Genomic DNA, 20,824 nt, shown 5'->3' on the forward strand with positions numbered 1-20,824 from the left:
GTGCCCAAGAGCAGCTGCTCGCTCTCTTTTCACAGGGCAGACTGATGGCAGCGGGAGCCATTGGCCCCTGCTACTGTCAATAAAATCCTGTGAGGGGGGGTTGGGGCTGAGCTGTGCTGTCTGTGTCAATGGACGCTGGCAGCCCGACTCAGGAGCGAGCCCGCAGGTGCACACCCATAGAAAGCGACTTCCTATGTGGGAGCACCAAGAAGAGGAGCAGCCAGGAGCCCCAGATCGGGACTGCTCTGTACAAAACTATTACACAGAGCACCATAACATGTTTAGTATTATTTTTTTTAAGGTGGCTTACAATCACTTTAAAACAGACTACATTTATATAAAATAAAAAAAAGTTTAGTGTCACTTTAAAGTACCTATAACAAAAACACCGCTTACCAAGGTGACTTATTCCCTTTTCTGCCCTTTCTTACAGTATCTTAGACCTCAGAGAGGTGGAGTTCCACTTGTAGAACATTTATTTTAGACTGTGAAAATCAAATATGACTGGATATTTATACCAAGCCATAATAGTCCCTAGCAGACTGTTATATCTATGTCCCTGTGCGGACTGACATGCAGTATCTAAAACCAGCCAATATGCGACGGATAGCAATATCGATACAAAACTGTCAATAGGCAGTTCATCATTTTTTTTTTTGCTGTGTGAATTCATAAAAATAAAAAAATCAGAACTATACAGTAAATAAAATTTCGATGCAACTTTCAGGCAAAGGCAACAACGTGCGGCCGCACGCAAAGGATCAACAAGCAAACCTGAGAAAAATCAGAACGCGGTCGGTTTATAGAAGACCGCCAAGATGCCACTCTCACGGGTTTAGTGTTAACGGAAGGAGCGCGACATCACAAAAATCAGGGTGACGCACCACAGGAGGCCCATACGCCTGGGACGGAGAGTAAAGACGACTGTACATGTTTCATGAAACGAGTTTCCATACAGAAAATATTCATTCAAAAAAGCAAGTCCTAAAATATTTGTAGTTTTATGCGCAGAGAGATGGTATGCCAAGCTACTTCAAGGGTCGGTCCACCTCAAGACGGATTGTTCAGTTTTAAAGGTTGATGTAGGTGGGCTGAATGATATCCTTATCTGGATCTACCTCTGGAATATGGTCTGCTCATTCTGCTGTAGCCATTACGGGGGTTCAGGGGGGGGTGGGGTTGGATAGCCGGAAAGGCTCGAGGACAGCTCGGCTGACCTCGGAAAGACTCGGGAACGTAGTATTTCCAAGCATTTCCGAATGGTGCCGCTTGGCCTCGGTGCCCCCCACCTCAGGCCAAACGAGGTACTGCACACCGCTTTGTCCTGAATCCTGCTCGTTTTGCGAGACAACACTCGCAAACCGAGTTAGGATTTTTCAAAATACAGTGCTCGTATTGCGAAACGCTCGTTAACCGCGTTACTCGCAATCCGAGGTTCCACTGTAACTAAAAAGGATCAACTTAGAGGGACTTATCTGAGATGCAAAAGCTGCTTATTGTTCAAGGAACCCTGGTTGAGAAACCCTGCCTAACGGCTTCCTCCTTAGTAGAATTACAACATTCTGATAGTTCCTCTGGTGCAGAGATCTCTTGATTATGATCTCTAAAAGATTTAAGAAGCAAGAGAGATTCAGCCCACCAGCATCTACCTACAGCTGAAATATCAGTTCTGAGTGGCCTTGCCTTTCTGTGAGCCTTGTGATGTTTAGAGCCAAAGCATCCATTGTGAGGGCCAAGCTATACCATTGCAAAGATCATTGATGCCAGTGAAGTTGGTGTCATGGCTTCCAGTAGACCGATAATCTGGACCAGCACTAGTCTGGAAAAACAGCCACCTCTACAGGGTGTGCATGACAGGGTCACTTTATTCAGATCCAAGTGAAGCTGAATTCCTCCCTCCGATTAGATACCAAAAGATGAAAAACATTCCAAAATCTGAGCTTGGGTGGAGGATGAAGCAAGACAGCGGCTGAGGGCAGGCTTCTAGTGCAATGCGCGGATATGGGACGTGATCTAAATGCACCATGAGGATGACTGAGATGACGGTTCGCAGAGCCTTTCCATGAGCTCTGTGAAATTTAGAGCAAGAGCATCCATTGTGAGAGCTGCTCAGCTATACCAGTTTAAAGATTATTGATGCCAGCGAAGTTGGTGACAGTCCAGAAATGTCATGGGCTTCCAGTGGACCGATAATCTGGACCAGCACTAGTCTGTAAAAAAAACAGCCGCCTCTACAGGGTGTAAATGACAGGGTCACTTTGTCGGGATCCAAGTGAAGATGAGATACAGTTAGATGAAACCATCCAAAATCCAAGCTTGGGTGGAGGATGGAGAAAGACAGCGGCTGAGGGCAGTCTTATAGTGCAATGCACGGATAAGGGAGGTCATCTAACTGCATTGTGAGGATGAATGAGATGATTACTGAGTGTGAGTGAGTAACTTGTATAGCGCTACAAATGCGAACTAAATCGCCTGAAGGCGCTGTATCCAATGTCGTCGTCCAGCCACGCTTCAGAATACATGTGTCTTAATTTTTTTCCTGAAGGCCCGATGGTTCACTTCCATTCGAATGTCTGTAGGTAGAGCGTTCCATAGTCGCGGTCCTACTGATTATAATGTCAAATGCATATATTTCTGGGTCATCTGCTGCAACCCACTTAATAATAATTACCGACAAGACAACATTTTAAAATCATATAGTAGGGGAGCCAACCGCAAGTGGTATGAAAAATCTTAAAAGATCAGTCCCCCCCCAAAGCCAACTTGTCACGGAGGGATGGGTGCTGGAGGACTGGCACATCTATTAGGCCAAAACAGGAATAGTTCACTCATCCTGTGGCATGCTACACAACCTAAAATCAGAGCGAGACAACTGTTATGGAAGGTGGGAGGAGTTGGGAACCTAGGTGCAGAGATATCACCATCGGAGGCCCTGAGAGGTACAAGAAGCAGGTGGATGATTATTTTGGTTTGGCCAATTTTTTACGGTATATGATGAATGTGAAAGCTTGGAGAATTCAAAACGTGTGCGTCTGTGTAGACCAGTTCCAGTAAATCCTTTCAGCCACGATTGAAGCGTCATCACATCAAAAGGCAAACCCCCCTGGAGCTTTTATATGCTACCAAAAACCAGGAAAAGTGTAAAAATGCAGATTAGTAGTAAGTCCTATTTTAAAAGCAGCCGATTTCCTGGTGGGACAGATTGGTCTACCCTTCTTTGTGAAAACCAACCTTGGCCTTTCACGAAAACCTAATGCCACTTATCTCTGAGGTAGCCAAGATGGGGCTGAAGATTGAGCAGATTGGGAGCGCAGACTTGACGTATGGAAATCTGGAAATGGTATGGACAATCTTGCAAGTCAGCTTCCCTTCCTATGAGGCCACCAGTGTCGGCACACTTGGAACAACAAAGCCACGACAGTGTTTCAGTTATGTCATAACCCAATAGTTGCCCATCTGAACTAGACTCTGTTTTGACACATTGACTTTCTAGTCCTAAGTGATCCTAAAAGCAGCATAAAAGTCATCAGCAATATCTTCCAGTTGTCTTGGGAGGGGAGGGGGCACCACCAGAAGACACTTGGACTATGGTCGTCAGTCTGAAATGACTTCTTTCCTTCATTTTATAAGCAGACCATGTCATGTTTGGACCTAGACGTATCAGGAGTCTCGATTCACAGCATCTGAGTGGGGATGGGCAGGTGGAGGAGAAGATGAGACTGTAGCTTGGAGATGAATGCTTTAGGGATGGAGAGGAACTTATGAAATGTCTTTTAGCCCATTCTTCTGTAGGTGTAGATGTAGGCCTTGCAGTTAGGACAGGTGTGGGTTACATCTTTCAGATCGTTGATCATACAAGGAATGAGACAGCAGCCCAGGTCACATCTGAAGATGAAAACAAAAAAACAAAAGTTAAAGTGGTTCTAAAGCCCTAAAGTTTTTCACCTTAAAGGGGTGTTCCAGTCATTTTTAATGTTTATTAAAAGTCAGCAGCTACAAAAAGTGTAGCTGCTGGCTTTTAACAAACATACACTCACCTGCTCCACGTTCCAGCGACGCTCCCCTCCTCTCCGGCCGGCGTCTTCATTCCAAGTGTGGGCACCAATTGGACAGGCGATCGCCTGGGACCTGTGACGTGTCCCAGGCGATCGCCTACAGGGAGGGGCTGCCAAAAGGCGATTAGACTATTCGCCTTAGCAGCCCCTCGGCGGAAGGAGGAAGTGGGACAGGAAGTCCCACTCCTCCTGAAGCCCCCACTCCCCCCCCCCCACATAAATTACATGCCAAATGTGGCATGTAAGGGGGCGAGGAGTGGATTAAGCGCAAGTTCCACTTTTGGGTGGAACTCCGCTTTAAAGCGGAGTTCCACACAAAAAGTGAACTTCCGCTTTTCGGAACGCTTCCCCCCTCACATTTGGCACCTTTCAGGGGAGAGGGGGGTGCAGATACCTGTATAATACAGGTATTTGCACCCACTTCCGGGAAAATACTGTCTCGGGAGTCACGCCTCTTCGCGTCACTCCCCGCCGTCTTCTGGGAAACCAGTGGTGACCAGTGCGCAGTAGGGAACCGTGCAGTGAAGCCGCAACGCTTCACTTCATGATTCCCTCACCGATGATGGTGGCGGGGGCAGCCGAGAGACGATCGATTGCTCAGCCTCGGCTGCCGACATCGCGGGCACGCTGAACAGGTAAGTGTCCATTTTTTAAAAGTCAGCAGCTGCAGTATTTGTAGCTGCTGGCTTTAAAAAAAAAAAATAAAAAAAAATTCGGGGGGACCTCTGCTTTAATGCATTAAAGGGATACTATAGGTTTGTTTCTTTTTTTTTTTTTTTTAAACAAACATGTTATACTTACCTCCACTGTGCAGTTCGATTTGCAGAGTGGCCCCGAATGTCCTCTTCAGCATTCCCACGGCGGCTGTCTCGGCTCCTCCCAGCAAGTGGCGCGACAGGAGTCTATGCCCAGAAGTGGGTGCAAATACCTGTTTTAGACAGGTATCTGCACTCCCCTCCCCCCTGAAAGGTGCCAAATGTGACACCGGAAATTTTTGGGTGGAACTCCGCTTTAATACATTAAAAAAAAAAAAAATTCCGAAGAAATACTTGCTCTTTAAGCTGCTCACACAATTGTCCTTCCTTCTCTGTCCTGGAGATGGCAGGGTGCACCCAACATTGGAGGAGTGGCCCTGAAAACTCAGGAATGAGCACTGCTACCTTGGTTTCCTACCTATGCATGCACAGTCCACTCTCTCTCGCAGCTCAGCGTTCTGTGAGAATGAAAGAGAGCAGAATGTGCATGCATAACTTGCAGCTAAGAAGAAGTCAGAGGGGTACTCTGAAGACCAGCAGACAGATCCGCATGCCGATATCTCCAAGCGATGAAAACAACCAGAGGAACAGGTCAACATGAACCTAATTCTGTTAAGAGATGCCGCCACACTTACCCCACAAAGCAGCAGAAGCAGCAGAGCAGGAGATTCATGAGCCCGATCTCGTGGTTGATGTTAGTGGTGATTGGCTGCTGGCAGTGCGGGCACACTGTCTGTACTGGAGAACCCTGGAACATCTCGCCTTGCAGTACGGTCACCGTGGTGGTAGTGGCAGAAGTAGGGCCAGCTCCGGGTGGCACGAGGACAGTGGTGGCGGCGTGGGCACTGGGGGATGGGAACTGGGGTGGATACGGTCCAGCTGTAGGTGGGTAGTAGCCCATAGGTCCATAGGGTCCAGGAGGAGGGTAATAACCTGGGGAAGACACACAAGGGTCAACTGATCATACACAACACTAAGCTTAGGGTTAATGTGATATCGTTTAAAGGCCAACTGAAAATACAAACTCATGAAACACATTTCATCTCTGACAGGCATAATATAATAATGGTTACATTAATGCGCAATCCAAGGGAAGCAGCTGCTCACAAGACCACAAAGTGTGTCTATGTCTGTGGTAATAGAAGCTCCTCCATGGCTCCCAACAAGTTGTATGTAAAGCAACCAGCCGCACTCCAATAATGTCAGCACCTTGTAAAACATTATTATGAACAATTACACAGAAGGCCCTTCTAGGACCTCCTCCCTCTAGAGCAGTGGTCGGATGCCAGGCCTCAGCCTCCCTCTTCCAAGACCTCCAGCCAGTTGCAGATCCCCCAACACCATTCAACCTCCCATAGTTGCCTGCGGTGCTCTTCAACCCTCACAGAGTTCCCTTAGAGCAGGGATATGCAATTAGCAGACCTGAGAGCCACAAGCATGACACCCAGAGGCAGAGGCATGATGGGACTTGTAGTTTTGGAACAGCTGGAGGTCCGCTAATTGCATATCCCTGCCTTAGAGTCTTCCCAACTATCCACTGTACCACCCAGTCCACTGCAGCCCCCCCCACCCCCTCCACCTAGTTTGCTGCAAAGTCTTTAGCCTCCAGTTCTCCAAAAGACTATTGTCGGTCACCAGTACGGTATTTGTAAATTGAAATCAAATCCCCTCTCAAGCATCTCTTCTCCAGAGAGAATAAGTTCAGTGCTCGCAACTTTATTAGCTTTGTTGCCCTTCTCTTCTCTCCAGTTCCAGTACATCCTTCCTGAGGACTGGTGCCCAGAACTGGACAGCATACTCTAGGTGCAGCCGGACCAGAGTCTTGTAGAGTGGGAGAATTATTGTTTTATCTCTGGAGTTGATCCCTTTTTTAATGCATGCCAATATTCTGATGGCTTTGCCTGCAGCAGCTTGGCATTGCATGCCATTGCTGAACCCATCATCTACTAGGACCCCCAGGTCCTTTTCCATCCTAGATTCCCCCAGAGGTTCTCCCCCTAGTGAGTAGATTGCATTCATATTTTTGGCACCCAAATGCATTATTTCATATTTTTCAAAATGAAACCTCATTTGCCACCCCATTAATTTGTTCAGTTCTTCTTGCAAGGTTTCCACATCCTGCGGAGAAGTTATTGCCCCGCTTAGCTTAGTATCCTCTGCAGATACTGAGATTAAGCCGTTTATCCCATCCTCCAGATCGTTTATGATTTATTGGTGTCAGTGGAAGGTGGTGGTTGAGAGCCCCCTAAAAAAATATTTCTTGTTTTGGGTTATTACTCCTTTACATATATCGTTACTCTGAAGTAAGAGAGATGTTTCTATTGAGAAGACGGAAGTCTTGGTTTAGTTTTGTGTTAGCCACAAAACTAAACGCCTTGATCACAGCCTGTGTGGCGTTATAAAAGCTGTTATAAAAACTGTCTGAACATTGACACATGAGAAATGCTATGAATAACTGTATGCACATAGGGGGTGTTTGGCATGACTTGGATTGGGAATATACTATGGGTGGGCTAGATCTTGAATGTATGACAGTAATGAGCAGTGACAGGTACTCTTTATGGAGAGATCGGAGGTCTATAAGAAACCAAACCACTCCTCTGCACTTGAAAGTATTCAAAACGTCAAGATCTGAGTTTTTGAATACTTTATATTTTTTTAATTTGGCACCTTTAAGATGTCAGTAATCCGGGAAGTGATGTCATAACATTGCTCCGGGTTACTAGAACCAAGACCCAAATGAAGCATCGGCTTTGTTCGGGTCTTCAACCAGCTGGCAGACGTGCAGGTTGGTTGCTCGGGTCTCCCGGTGGGACCGGAGAGACCGGGCGAGTGGCAGAAGGTGGTGCTTGTAATAACAGCCGAGTGACTGCTGAGCCGCATTGGTTGTTATTACAATAAAACTGACCGTCCGCTCTAAAGAACGGTACCAGGGCGATGACTGCAGCTGCAAGAATCACCCCAGTAAAACCCCTTGAAGCAATATCAGGAATATTGGGTATGTTGGTGCCCGATATGATAAAAAGTGACAATCGGCCGCTGATAATCGGCCCCACCGATAATCGTTCGATACCCAATGCATATGATAAATATGCTGTACGAGGACCAATAAATCAAACAGTGTGTAGATCTAACCATCTGTGTTTGGCCACATTTATATATACATTGTTCCCTGCGCAGAATGTGGGTGTGGTGAACGGAGAAGTGCTGCCAATACTAAAAAGGTAAGATTAACAATAATAAGGCGATAGCTAGGACTAGAGTTTATAGGATCCAGAAGTATCCCATCACCCGCATCAGTGAGAAGAATAGCGCTTCATATCTGTGGGAGAACTTCCCGGGGGTGGGGACGGTGGGAGAACTTCCCGGGGGTGTGGGGCCGGTGGGAGAACTTCCCGGGGGTGTGGGGCCGGTGGGAGAACTTCCCGGGGGGGCGGTCGGAAAACTTGCGGGGGGGAGGGGCTTGCGGTGAGAGAACTTCCCGGGGGGGGGGGGGGGGATGGGCTTGCGGTGAGAGAACTTCCCGGGGGGGGGTTCAAACTTCCCGGGGGGGTGCGGTGAGAGAACTTCCCGGGGGCCCGGTTAAAAGGCATGTAAAGGGCTGCATCCGGCCTGCAGGCAGCAGTTTGGAGACCACTACTCTAGAGGACAGGAATTCTTTATTTATTTTGGGTGTGGGGGGTTATTACTGCTGGATATCCTGATACAGCTTGGTGGCTGAGTGTTGTCTCCCTAGGACATGGAGTGTGTTACTGGCAGGATCACCAGGTAAAAAAAAAAGTCTGAAGAAATAATAAATACAAAAAAAAGGGATTTTTAATACAGCTTACCTGTAAAATCCTTTTCTTGGAGTACATCACGGGACACAGAGCGGCATTCATTACTATATGGGTTATATGGAGTACCTTCAGGTGTAGACACTGGCAATCTTCAAACAGGAAATGCCCCTCCCTATATAACCCCCTCCCATAGGAGGAGTACCTCAGTTTTGTAGCAAGCAGTATGCCTCCCAAAATGGTCCTCAAAAGAGGGGTGGGAGCTCTGTGTCCCGTGATGTACTCCAAGAAAAGGATTTTACAGGTAAGCTGTATTAAAAATCCCTTTTTCTCTATCGTACATCACGGGACACAGAGCGGCATTCATTACTATATGGGATGTCCCAAAGCAATGCTTACAATGAGGGGAGGGAGAACATCTCCAAGACAAAAGGATTTAATTTAGAGATATACTCAAATCATAATAAATCCAACTTATTTGAGAAAAATAATCTTAAATTTTAAATTTAACTCAAAAAAAGAGGAGCCCCCGGAATCCGAGGGTCTCAAACTGCAGCCTGCAGCACTGCCTGCCCGAAGGCAGTATCAGTATTCCTTCTTACGTCCAACTTGTAGAATTTTGTAAATGTGTGGACAGAAGACCAGGTTGCCGCCTTGCAAACTTGAGCCATAGAGATCTGGTGGTGTGCTGCCCAGGATGCGCCCATGGCTCTAGTAGAATGAGCCTTTAATGATACTGGAGGAGGCAACCCTTTCAAGCCGTAGGCCTGAGTGATTAATTGCTTAATCCACCTAGAAATGGTGGACTTTGCAGCTGCCTGCCCCTTCTTGGGCCCATCCGGTAGAATAAACAGCACATCTGTTTTCCGGATCTTCTCTGTAGCTTTAAGATAGGCCTTCATGGCCCTGACAATATCCAAGGTATGCAGCAACCCTTCCTTTCTGGAAGTAGGTTTAGGGAAGAAGGATGGTAATACCAAATCCTGGTTCAAATGAAAACTGGATATGACCTTCGGTAAGAAGGAAGGATGAGGGCGGAGAACGACCTTGTCCTTATGAAATATAAGATATGGTTCCTTACAGGATAAGGCTGCCAGTTCCGAAACTCTTCTTGCGGAAACTATGGCAACCAAAAACACCAACTTCCTTGTCAGTAGAACCAAAGGAACTTCAGCCAACGGCTCAAACGGTTGTTTCTGTAAACTCGACAGAACAAGATTTAAATCCCACGGACAAAGCGGGGATTTAACTGGAGGTTTAATACGTAAGACCCCTTGAAGGAAGGTCTTAACCAGCGAGTGGGTGGCCAGCGGCCGCTGAAACCACACTGACAGGGCAGAAATCTGTCCTTTGATTGTGCTTAATGCCAATCCTTTATCCACTCCTAGCTGGAGAAAACTTAAAACTCTATCTATGGTGAACTTGCGAGGAAGCCATAGCTTGGACTCGCACCAGCCTATATAGGCCTTCCAGACCCTGTGATAAATCACCCTAGAGACCGGTTTCCTGGCTCTGATTAGGGTAGAGATTACTTTCTGAGACAGACCTCTACCCCTGAGAATCAAGGATTCAGCTTCCAGGCCGTCAAATTTAGATGCCGTAAGGCAGGGTGGAGGATCGGACCTTGCGATAGCAGGTCTGGCCTTAGAGGCAGAGTCCAAGGGTTTCCCACTACCATCCTTAGGATTAGTGAGTACCAAGCCCTTCTGGGCCATGCTGGAGCTACCAGGATAACTGGTATGTGCTCCACCCGGATCCTGCGCAGCAGGCGGGGTAGTAACTGGAGCGGGGGAAACGCATAAAGAAGCTTGAACTGATGCCAAGGGCAAACCAGAGCATCGGTTCCGCAGGCCATCGGATCCCTTGAGCGGGACATGAACCTGTCTAGCTTCTTGTTGAGTCTCGATGCCATGATATCCACGTCCGGCACTCCCCATCTTTGGCAGAGTGCTTGAAAGACTTGTGGATGCAGAGACCATTCCCCCGGCCATAGAGTCTGGCGGCTTAAGAAGTCCGCCTGAAAGTTGTCCACTCCGGGAATGAATATTGCCGATATGCAGGGCACATGAGCCTCTGCCCATAGGAGAATCAAGCTCACTTCTCTCTGAGCGGCCTGACTCCTGGTCCCCCCTTGGTGATTTATGTATGCCACTGCCGTGGCATTGTCTGATTGAATTCTCACCGGGAGCCCCTGCAATTTCGACGTCCAAGCCCTGAGGGCTAGTCGAACAGCTCTGAGCTCCAAGATGTTGATGGGTAAAAGCTTCTCTGGCTTTGCCCAAATACCTTGGCGAGTGGAACCATCCACAATCGCTCCCCAGCCCGTCAGGCTGGCGTCTGTGGTCACTATCTTCCAAGCCACTGGGCTGAAAGATTTTCCCTTCAGTAGATTCTGAGGGTCTAACCACCAACACAGACTTTGCCGGACTCTTGATGAGAGAGGCAACGGGATATCCAAGGCCTGTGGCCTTCTGCTCCATGCTGACAGGATGGCTGCCTGCAGGATGCGAGTGTGGCTCTGGGCGTATGGCACCGCCTCGAAAGTAGCCACCATCTTGCCTAGTAATCTCATACATAGGCGAATAGTCGGTTCTTTCTTGCTTAGAACCAGTAGGATTAATTCCTTGATGGCTTTGACCTTCCTCAGAGGTAGGAACACCCCTTGTTGTTCCGTGTCTAATCTCATGCCGAGATATTCCAACTGCCTTGTGGGCTGGAATGCTGACTTTTCTCGATTTAGGACCCAGCCGAACCTCTCGAGGTATTGGACCGTGAGGGCCACTGCTCGTTCCAAGCCGGGAGACGAGTGGTCTATGACTAGGAGGTCGTCCAGGTATGCTAGGATCGTGACCCCTTGGATCCTTAGCTTGGCTAGGATTGGAGCTAGAACCTTCGTGAACACCCGGGGGGCCGTAGCCAACCCTGAAGGGAAGCGCCACGAATTGGAAATGACGCGAAGCCACCATAAAGCGTAGATATCTTTGATGTGGCTGATAAATTGGAACATGAAGGTAGGCATCCTTTATGTCTATGGACGCCATGAAGTCGTCTTTTTGGAGTGTGGCAGCTGCTGACCGTACGGATTCCATCCGAAATGAGCGGACTTTTAAGTATGCATTTACCATCTTTAGGTCCAAAATTGGCCTGACATCTCCATTGGGCTTTAGGATGATGAATAGGTTGGAGTAGAAACCCAGCCCCTGTTCCAGGACTGGTACCTCTACTATTACTTCCTGGGAAAGTAGATGATCTAGAGCCGACCTTAATGCGGCTCCTTTCTCCAGATCGTTTGGAATCCTCGACTCCTGGAAATGAGGAGGAGGAAACCTTAGGAATTCTAGCTTGTAGCCTGTGGCCACGGAAGACCGTACCCACTCGTCGGGAATGCTGGCTTCCCAAATCTCCGAAAAGAGTCGCAGCCTTCCCCCCACCTTCGTGGGTGGGGGCGCCCCTTCATGAGGTAGACTTGGGGGCTGGTTTTGCTGGCTTGCGAAACCACTGCCTCTTGCCCCTAACAGCCTGTCCTTGTGATCTGCTGTTGAAGCCGAAGTTTGTTCTTGCAGGAGGCCGTCGATACTGCTTGGCATTAGAGGGCCCCTGCCCAGGGGAGGACTGTCGTTTAAACGCAGGTCCCTGAACCCTCTTCTTAGTTGGCAAGAGAGTACTCTTGCCGCTTGAAATGGTCTGAATGTATTTATCTAAGTCCTCTCCGAAGAGCCGTCCTCCATGGAAGGGAAACCCTGCCAGGAGCTTCTTGCATGGGGGCTCAGCCTCCCAGCTTTTTAACCATAAGAGTCTTCTCATATGGATAAGGGATAATGATAAACGTGACGCTTGTTGGATAGAATCCTTGATTGCGTCTACCGTAAAACATATGGCCTTAGGGACATCCGAAAATTCTTCTGCCTGCTCGGCAGGAATAAGTTCAAGCATTTGCTTAAATTGATCCGATAAAGCTTGAGCGACTCCAATCGCAGCCACGGCTGGCTGTACTACTGCCCCTGCAGAAGTGAAGGAGTTCTTAAGTAGGGCTTCCAAGCGTCTATCAACTGGATCTTTGAAAACCTGTACGTTTTCTACAGGACATGTTAACGATTTGTTAACACATGAGATGGCTGCGTCTACTGCAGGAGAAGCCCATCTCTTGGAAAACTTTTCTTCCATAGGATATAAGACAGAAAATTTCTTAGGTGGAAAGAAAACCTTGTCTGGTTTGTTCCACTCTTGGAACAAGACTTCCTCCAATAGAGGATGGATCGGAAACACAGCACTGCTTTGAGGCGCCCTCAGTGAGCCCAAAGCTGAAACCGTCGATACCTGGAGATCTGGTACAGGCAGGTTGAATGCCTTATGGACCAAGTCCGTCAAGCCCTGAATCCACCAGCTCTCCCTCAGGGAGACTGCCCCAGACTCCTCTGTATCCGGATCTTCGATCCCTGAACCTACTTGGTCTCTGTCCAAGAGGTCCAATTCCCCAGAGGAAAGGACCTCCTCTTCCGAGGGTCCGCGCACGGGTGACGGAGATCTATTCCGCTTACTACCCCGCATGGCTGCGGCTATCATTTTTCCCATGCTTCTCCGCATCTCATTTAAAGAGGCGAGTAACACCTCCTCCGTGACCACCTTAGGGTTGACTCGCGTCAGCTCTAGCCCCAGACCCCGATGGCCCAAAGGCTCCCTGTGGGGAAAGCAGCGGCATAGCTCTATCCGAGACCTCAGATTCTGCGGGGGAATCCCCACCTTTTGTACCCTCTGATCTTGATGCCATGGTACAATACCGAGGTACACCTGCTACTTATTGGTACCTGGGACTTATAATAGTTAAATGCCCAAACACCTGTTTGGGGAATAAAAAATGTTTCCTCTACCCTAGATGACACTTTTTTTTTTTTTTTTTAAAGAAAAACTTTTCTTCTTTTTTTTTTTTTTTTTTTTTTTTTTCAATCTAGGCAAGAAAAAACATTCTATCCCCCTGAGTAGTATTGCCAAAGAAAAGACTATGAGATGGAAAAGAAAACCAGCCTATTCCTAGGCTAAACCACAATCTTCTGAAGACTGTAGTATTCTTTCTGGCCACTGTGTGTCCTCAGCGCCCCGTGCTTCACTCCAGTCCTTCCTCCCTTAAGCCAGAGAAATGAATGAGCTGTGGCATCTAAGGAAGGGCCGCCCCTTCCTTTAAACCACTGACCCGCCCTTCCCCCCCAGCTAAAACGGCGCCAAATGCGTCTATAACACGTGCACGCGCACCGCGCGCGCGCCCGCCGACGGGGGGGGGGGGGTTGGGAGGAAGGGCCTCTCTGTTCCTGCAGCCGCAGGCCTGGAACACACGAGGAGGTCAGCGTTTTGCCTGCCTTGCAGGCATGAGGGAGAGGACTGGATAGAGCATCGCCTGGAGGCTTGCAGGTAAGCATAGCTCTCTGACACACACATACACTTGTACATAAAAGGCCCCACTCACAGCTTTTCCAACACTACCAGGGAGGTCACTTTTTATGGGGAAATATAACATATAGAGCCATCCTATCTTCATGATATGTGACTGGTTTGCCAGATGCAATGCATAACCTTAGGCATGTCCCCTGTGACCTCCCAGAAAAAACTTGCTAAGAGCCAAGCCCCGCAGGTTTTTCCCCTTACTTACCTGCTCCATGCCGCAGGACTTTGCCAAGCAAGAGGTCCAATCTTCCCCCATCTCCGTGGGGATGTCTAGACCTTCAGGCCCTGGGAACCTTCTTCTTCCATGAAGGATCCACTGTCCTGGGCCCATACAGCACCCTGGCAAACAGAAAACATTAGGCGCCCCAAAGGTTTTCTAAGTTCTGGGCCCAGGGTCCAGCTCTCTTAAAAAGAAAGCATTATGGGCTATACCCCAAGGGTTTGGGGTCCGGTTACTGACCACTTTAGCGCGCAGGCTTTTTTGGACAGAACCGGTAGCTCACCTAATCCCAAGGATGCGGAGGCAAGCTAAACCATGACTAACACCTAAGACACTGGCGTAAAAACTGAGGTACTCCTCCTATGGGAGGGGGTTATATAGGGAGGGGCATTTCCTGTTTGAAGATTGCCAGTGTCTACACCTGAAGGTACTCCATATAACCCATATAGTAATGAATGCCGCTCTGTGTCCCGTGATGTACGATAGAGAAATACAAATGCAGCCACCATTTCTAAGAACTGGTAATCTGCAATAAATTACATTTATGTTTTTGGGTTTGGAGTACAGATCTCCTTCATCTCAGACTGAAGTCACGGGTGTCGTCAGCAACATTTTGTAACAAAAAAGATGAAGGAGAAACAGCAGAGAGGGACATGATGTTTATTTCTCTGACTCCAGTTTGGAGGAGGACAGAATTATTCATTGAAATGAATTCTGTGGCCGAGGGAATCGCCTTAAGTGACTCTGCAATGTTTGTATTGCTGCTTTAATGGACTTGGATGTCTCTTGTTACCCGTAATCTCATTGAGATTAGAGAGAGTACATTATCCTCCTTGTTTCTCATTAAGCTCTTTCTGAGCAGAGGATGTGGTACATTACATTTGTTTTTTTTTTAATGTTTGTCAAGATCGCCAACAGTGTCGAAATGTGAAAAGCCGCAGCGGTGGGATATATCAGCCATTGCAATGAGGAACAGGTTCTGTGCACCGTACATCAGTCCTTCAAGTGTGGCCCCAGTTTGTGGTGCAATCTCTCTATACAGGGCCTCAGTCAGCTTAATTTCCAGTGTGGCCCCAGTCAGCGGTGCAATCTCTCTATATTGGGCTCCGATAAGCTTCATTTCCCATGTGGCCCCAGTCAAAGGTGCACTCTCTCTATACAGGGCCCCAGTCAGCTTCTTTTGCCACGTGGCCCCAATCTGTGGTGCATGCTATCTATATAGGACCCAAGGAAGCTTCATTTTCAGTGTGGCCCCAGTCTATTGTGCATTTTTTCTATACAGGGCTCCAATCAGCTTCATTTTCAATTTGGCCCCAATCTGTGATGCAATCTCTCTTTATAGGGCCCCAGTCAGCTTTATTTTAGTGTGGTCCCAATCTGTGGTGCAATCTATCAATACAGAGCCACAGTCGGCTCTGTAAAAAAGGAACTGCAGTCTGCTCACATCATTTATAATAAAAATCATCTTTGCCATTCTGAAGCTTCCCTCCAACCACTTTGCATATTATTTTATATATACTATGATTCTGTACTTGCCAAATATGCTGCAGAAATCTCCTTCCACTGAGTCTGGCTGCATAACTGTGGGCAGCTGAAGCCGTTGCCTGTTCACCTCCTGGATTTACACAGAGGCACACCTCCAGCTCTCATTGGCCCTCCTATGACTCACCCTGCCTCCCTTGCAAACTCTCATAATAGAGAGAGAGCGAGAGAGCTGTGCATGATGTCACAAGCCTAGGCTAATGACCAGACAAGAGAGTGGGCTGTATAAGGTACTGACTGGCAGAAAAAAAAATGTTTTACTATCCAAAGTTAAAACAACAAGGGCAGAAAATGTAATAGATGGAAAGTTGAAAAAATGACTGAAGGTCCGCTTTACTCTCCAGTGTGGCCCCAGTCTGTGGTGCAATCTCTCTACATAGCGAGAAATCTCTCTATATAAGGCTCCAATCAGCTTAATTTCCAGTGTGACCCTCGTCTCGAACGCTCCAAAACACATTACCATTCCCCCCGGTCTTCCTCGGTGTAATGTCCTTTCAGCTTCCGCGCCAGCCGTGCGTTCCAAGGTGGCTTTGGCGCTTTCTGGTCAAGGCTGCAGAGCGGTATCACTCAGAGCTGAGGGCTTAAGGATTTCCTTACTTTGGCAAACTCCATTGGCATGGGACCCCAAGCTCCACATCTATCCTCTTGATGGGCACTAATGCCAACCATTGATGGAGCGATTTTCTTTCCTGCAGCCACGGGTTGTAGAAATGAAAATCGTTTGATTCCCCCATCAACACAGTCAGTGTTGATGGGGTAATCCCTCCCGCGTAGCCATTGTGTTCTCTTGGCCGGGGGATAACAGCCGCTAGCAATAATTGCATGTAAAATCCGACATGCTGGTTGTAACCAAATTGATTGATCAACTTCCTTCTAAGAGCAGCATGAAAAGACTTTGTGGAAACTAAAGCCGACCATGGACGGTTCGATTCTTGGTTGGTTCAGCAGAAACCGGCTGAGATTCGAATCCTGTATGGGCAGGCTGAAAGCCTGCCCATACAGGATTCGAATCTCGGCCGGTTTCTGCTGAACCAACCAAGAATCGAACCGTCCATGGTCGGCTTTAGTTTCCACAAAGTCTTTTCATGCTGCTCTTAGAAGGAATTCCCTTTTTGTTTTCCCATCCAACAGTGTGAGTGTTGCTGGGGGCAAAACAGACCGATCTAAATTGGCACAGGTGAGGCTGAGTAGGATGTTCAGGACTGTGAATGTGTTGAGTATTGTGAAGAAGACTTACCAGGGTTTGGGGGAATGTATCCCGGGTTAGCCTCATATGGAGGAGGTCCAGATTCTGGGGGGGCGAAGGGCAGGCTGGGTGGATAGGGCGCTGGAGCTTGTCTGTTATCTATAAATCAAAAGGAAAACAGATTAGTACCTGATGACGATGCCTGGAATTAAAAAAAGGTGAAAGTTAGCACCCCGCGAGCAGCAATAACGGATTACCTTCCATGCTGGGGGAGCCATGCTTGTCCTCTAATAGTGGGGCTGTGGGACCCCCAGGGTAGGGAGGGGGTGGGTCACTGTTCATGGTGCTATGGATAGATCTGATGGAGAAGAACACAAGACAATCAATATTAACCATCACTTGTCTCTACGTGGATGAAACATACTAATCAGTGATACAAGGATATCCATTTCATCAATGTTGAGCTAAAGCGGTAGTAAACTGCCAATAAAATAAGGAACTCCAGGTAAAAAAGTAAAATCACTCTGAGCACAGTTCTGAACAGGGGTCGGCAAACCGTAGCCTGCACCTGGGACGCCATTGTTAAATCTCCGGCAGTCAAGTGCCCGTGATTACCGTAATTCACGGGGACCCGGGATGTGAACAAGTCGGTCTCTGTTTACTGTCATCGGCAAAAGTGTCTGTTATGAAACACAAATGCAGCTATGTTGCTCGGCGCTCGGGTGACTCACCGCCTCTCTCCTCCCCTCCTGACTGACGTCATTCTCGGCCCCGCCCGCTGCAATTTTCAGACGAGGAGAAGAGAGAGGTGGCTAATCACGTGAGCGCAAAGTGGCGCTCTTAACCACTTAAGGACCCCTTCACCCCGATGTATGTCGGCAGAATGGCACGGCTGGGCACATCAACGTATAGGTACGTTGTCCTTTAAGCCCAGCCGTGGGGTCGCGAGCGCGCTCCCGCGACCCAGTCCGAAGCTCCGTGACCCGATCGCCGCTGGAGTCCCGCGATCGGTCCCCGGAGCTGAAGAGCGGGGAGAGCCGTGTGTAAACACGGCTTCCCCTGTTCTTCACTGTGGCGGCTGCATCGATCGTGTCATCCCTTTTATAGGGGGACACAACCGATGACGTCACACCTACAGCCACACCCCCCTACAGTTGTAAACACACATCAGGTCACACATTAGCGCCCCCTGTGGTTAACTCCCAAACTGCAACTGTCATTTTCACAATAAACAATGCATTTTAACCACTTAAGGACCGCCTCCTGCACATATACGTCGGCAGAATGGCACATGTACGTACAGGTACGTCCTGTACATGTACCCAGCCACACCCCCCTACAGTTGTAATTAGGTGAAACATAACCCCTTCAGCGCCCCCTGTGGTTAACTCCCAAACTGCAATTGTCATTTCCACAATAAACCATGCATTTTAAATGCATTTTTTGTTGTGAAAATGACGATGGTCCCAAAAATGTGTCAACATTTTCCAATGTGTCCGCCATAATGTCGCAGTCACAAAAAAAAAAAAAAGCCGCCATTAGTAGTAAAAAATAATAAAAAAAAAAAAATAATTAATAAAAATGCAATAAAACTATCCCCCATTTTGTAAACGCTATAAATTTTTGCGCTAAACCAACCGATAAACGCTTATTGCGATTTTTTTTACCAAAAAAAGTAGAAGAATACGTATTGGTCTAAACTGAGGGAAAAAAAAATGTGTTTTATATATTTTTGGGAGATATTTATTATAGCAAAAAGTAAAAAATATTGAACTTGTTTCATAATTGTTGCTCTATTTTTGTTTATAGCGCAAAAAATAAAAACCCCAGAGGTGATCAAATACCACCAAAAGAAAGCTCTATTTGTGGGAAAAAAAGGACGTCAATTTTGTTTGGGAGCCACGTTGCACGACCGCGCAATTGTCAGTTAAAGCGCTGCAGTGCCAAATCGCAAAAAGGGGCCAGGTCCTTCACCTGCATTTTGGTCCGGGTCTTAAGTGGTTTAGGGCCGAAACAACTAATCGATTAATCGACAACTAATCGATTACGAAAATAGTTGTCAACTATTTTCATAATCGATTAATCGGCCAGTTGATTAGTTGGCCCGCATATAGTATGCATTATTGGTTTACATATCAGGAAATACAGTGCAGCACACATACAGCTCAGTACACCATCCATACCTGTCACTAAGTGCCTGAGAATTTGTGAAAGTGTGAGGAGCAATGCCTCATGGGACATGTAGTCCTCGAAGTGAGTGGTTCTTTAGGCAGAAGTTTTTTTTACCTTGCTATAGCGGGCGCTCTATACTATACTTTTCAGCTTGCTATTGAGGCACTCTGAAGGCAGGAGGAGCCAGAAGCATTGGTGAGGGACCCCAGAAGTGGAGGATCAGGGCTGCTCTGTGCAAAACCATTACATAGAGCAGGTAAGTATAACAAGTTCGTTTAAAAAAAAAAAAAAAAATCACTTTAAAGACTCTGTGCAGGGAAGATAAACATCTGGACCCAGAGAAAGTGGAGGTAATAGAAGGCATTACAATTACTGTAGTTGGTTATTTATATTTACCACTGCATATGGATATTTAAGAATAAATTGCCTTTTTTTATTTACATATTAACTAAATTGTACACCACACTTTTTTTTTTAAGATTATCTGATTAGTCGATTAATCTAAACAATAATCGGCCAACTAATCGATTATGAAAATAATCATTAGTTGCAGCCCTAAAGTGGTTAAAGCGGTTGTAAACCGCATAAACTTTTTTTTTCTTCCCCCAAACCTGCAATGCAAAAGGCATAATAGGCTAGTATGCACCGCATACTAGCCTATTATGAAATACTTACCTCGGAACGAGGTGTGTACCACTTACCTGGTCCACGCCGAGCAGGATGTCATCTTGCTCCGGCGTGTCTTCCGGGTATCGCCGCTCCAGCGCTGTGATTGGCTGGAGCGGCGATGACGTCACTCCCGCGCGTGCGCGCGGGAGATTTAAAATCGGCAGGGTCCGGCGATGCCGGTCCTTCAGCCGTGGAGTCCCCCCCTGCGCATGCGCCGCCCGCATTGCGGGGGTAATATCTCCTAAACCGTGCAGGTTTAGGAGATATTCTCCTTACCTACAGGTAAGCCTTATTATAGGCTTACCTGTAGGTAAAAGTCCAAATAGTGGGTTTACAACCACTTTAATGAGGTATATAGCTGCATTTTGATTATAAAACAGACGTTTGTGCATATGACATTATTAAACGCTGGGCAATCATTTTCTTGTATCCTCCATCCACAGCCACCACGTTAGTTAGTTTCAGTGTCAGGCCAACCACACCATTCAAACTGAGCATGCCTCAGCGTTGTTGGCGCCCAGTTGCTTCCCTCTCATTCACAGCATAGGACGGTTGGACACTTGTGTCATTGCACAAGCATTTGCACCAACCCCTACAGCTCCTTCTCTCCTTCCTGGCTTTACGTCAGCCCCTCCGATTGTTCTTACACAATCCATTCTATGGAAGGGACACAGAAGATAGACCGGCCCCTACAGCTTCTTCTCTGATTGCTACCTTTACATCACCCTTCTGATCATTCCCGTCCATTGCAGGGCAAGGAAGGAACACAGAGCAGAGGGAAAAAACTCCTGACGTATACGATGCAGTCTGCCAGTAGCATTAGCACAGCAGGTCTTGTTTTTCTTACGCCCACGTTACATAGTTTTATTAACGGTTAACGCGGGGGTAAAGCGCAGCCTTTAAAAAAAAAAAAAATGCAAGACAACGGCATAATGTGCTAGTAGTAGGTATCCCCTACTAGCACATTATGAAATACTTACCTTAGAACGAAGTCCTCCACTAGAGCGTTGTCA

General features: G+C 47.4%; 1 protein-coding gene across 1 annotated transcript; it reads right to left on the reverse strand.

Annotated features, from left to right (window-relative positions):
* Positions 1-1,371: 1,371 nt before the first annotated feature.
* Positions 1,372-17,446, reverse strand: CDIP1 (cell death inducing p53 target 1). The gene is made up of 4 exons (XM_040356278.1): positions 17,228-17,446; positions 17,022-17,129; positions 5,446-5,743; positions 1,372-3,885 (listed from the first exon to the last, which is right to left on the reverse strand). The coding sequence occupies exons 1-4, from the start codon at positions 17,364-17,366 to the stop codon at positions 3,774-3,776; spliced, it is 657 nt and encodes a 218-aa protein (XP_040212212.1). The 5' UTR covers positions 17,367-17,446; the 3' UTR covers positions 1,372-3,773.
* Between the last annotated feature and the right edge of the window lie 3,378 nt (positions 17,447-20,824).

Source organism: Rana temporaria, chromosome 6 (genome assembly GCF_905171775.1).
Source record: "Rana temporaria chromosome 6, aRanTem1.1, whole genome shotgun sequence".
Taxonomy (NCBI): domain Eukaryota; kingdom Metazoa; phylum Chordata; class Amphibia; order Anura; family Ranidae; genus Rana; species Rana temporaria.

What these genes read in the sequence shown, in the direction of transcription:
- CDIP1 (XM_040356278.1), bottom strand. Translation starts at nt 17,366, where the DNA reads ATGGTTAATATTGATTGTCTTGTGTTCTTCTCCATCAGATCTATCCAT. An exon ending in TGGCTCCCCCAGCATGGAAG is followed by an intron (nt 17,130 to 17,227) that starts GTAATCCGTTAT and finishes TTTGATTTATAG; the next exon opens with ATAACAGACAAGCTCCAGCG. An exon ending in TGCTTCTGCTGCTTTGTGGG is followed by an intron (nt 3,886 to 5,445) that starts GTAAGTGTGGCG and finishes TTTCATCTTCAG; the next exon opens with ATGTGACCTGGGCTGCTGTC.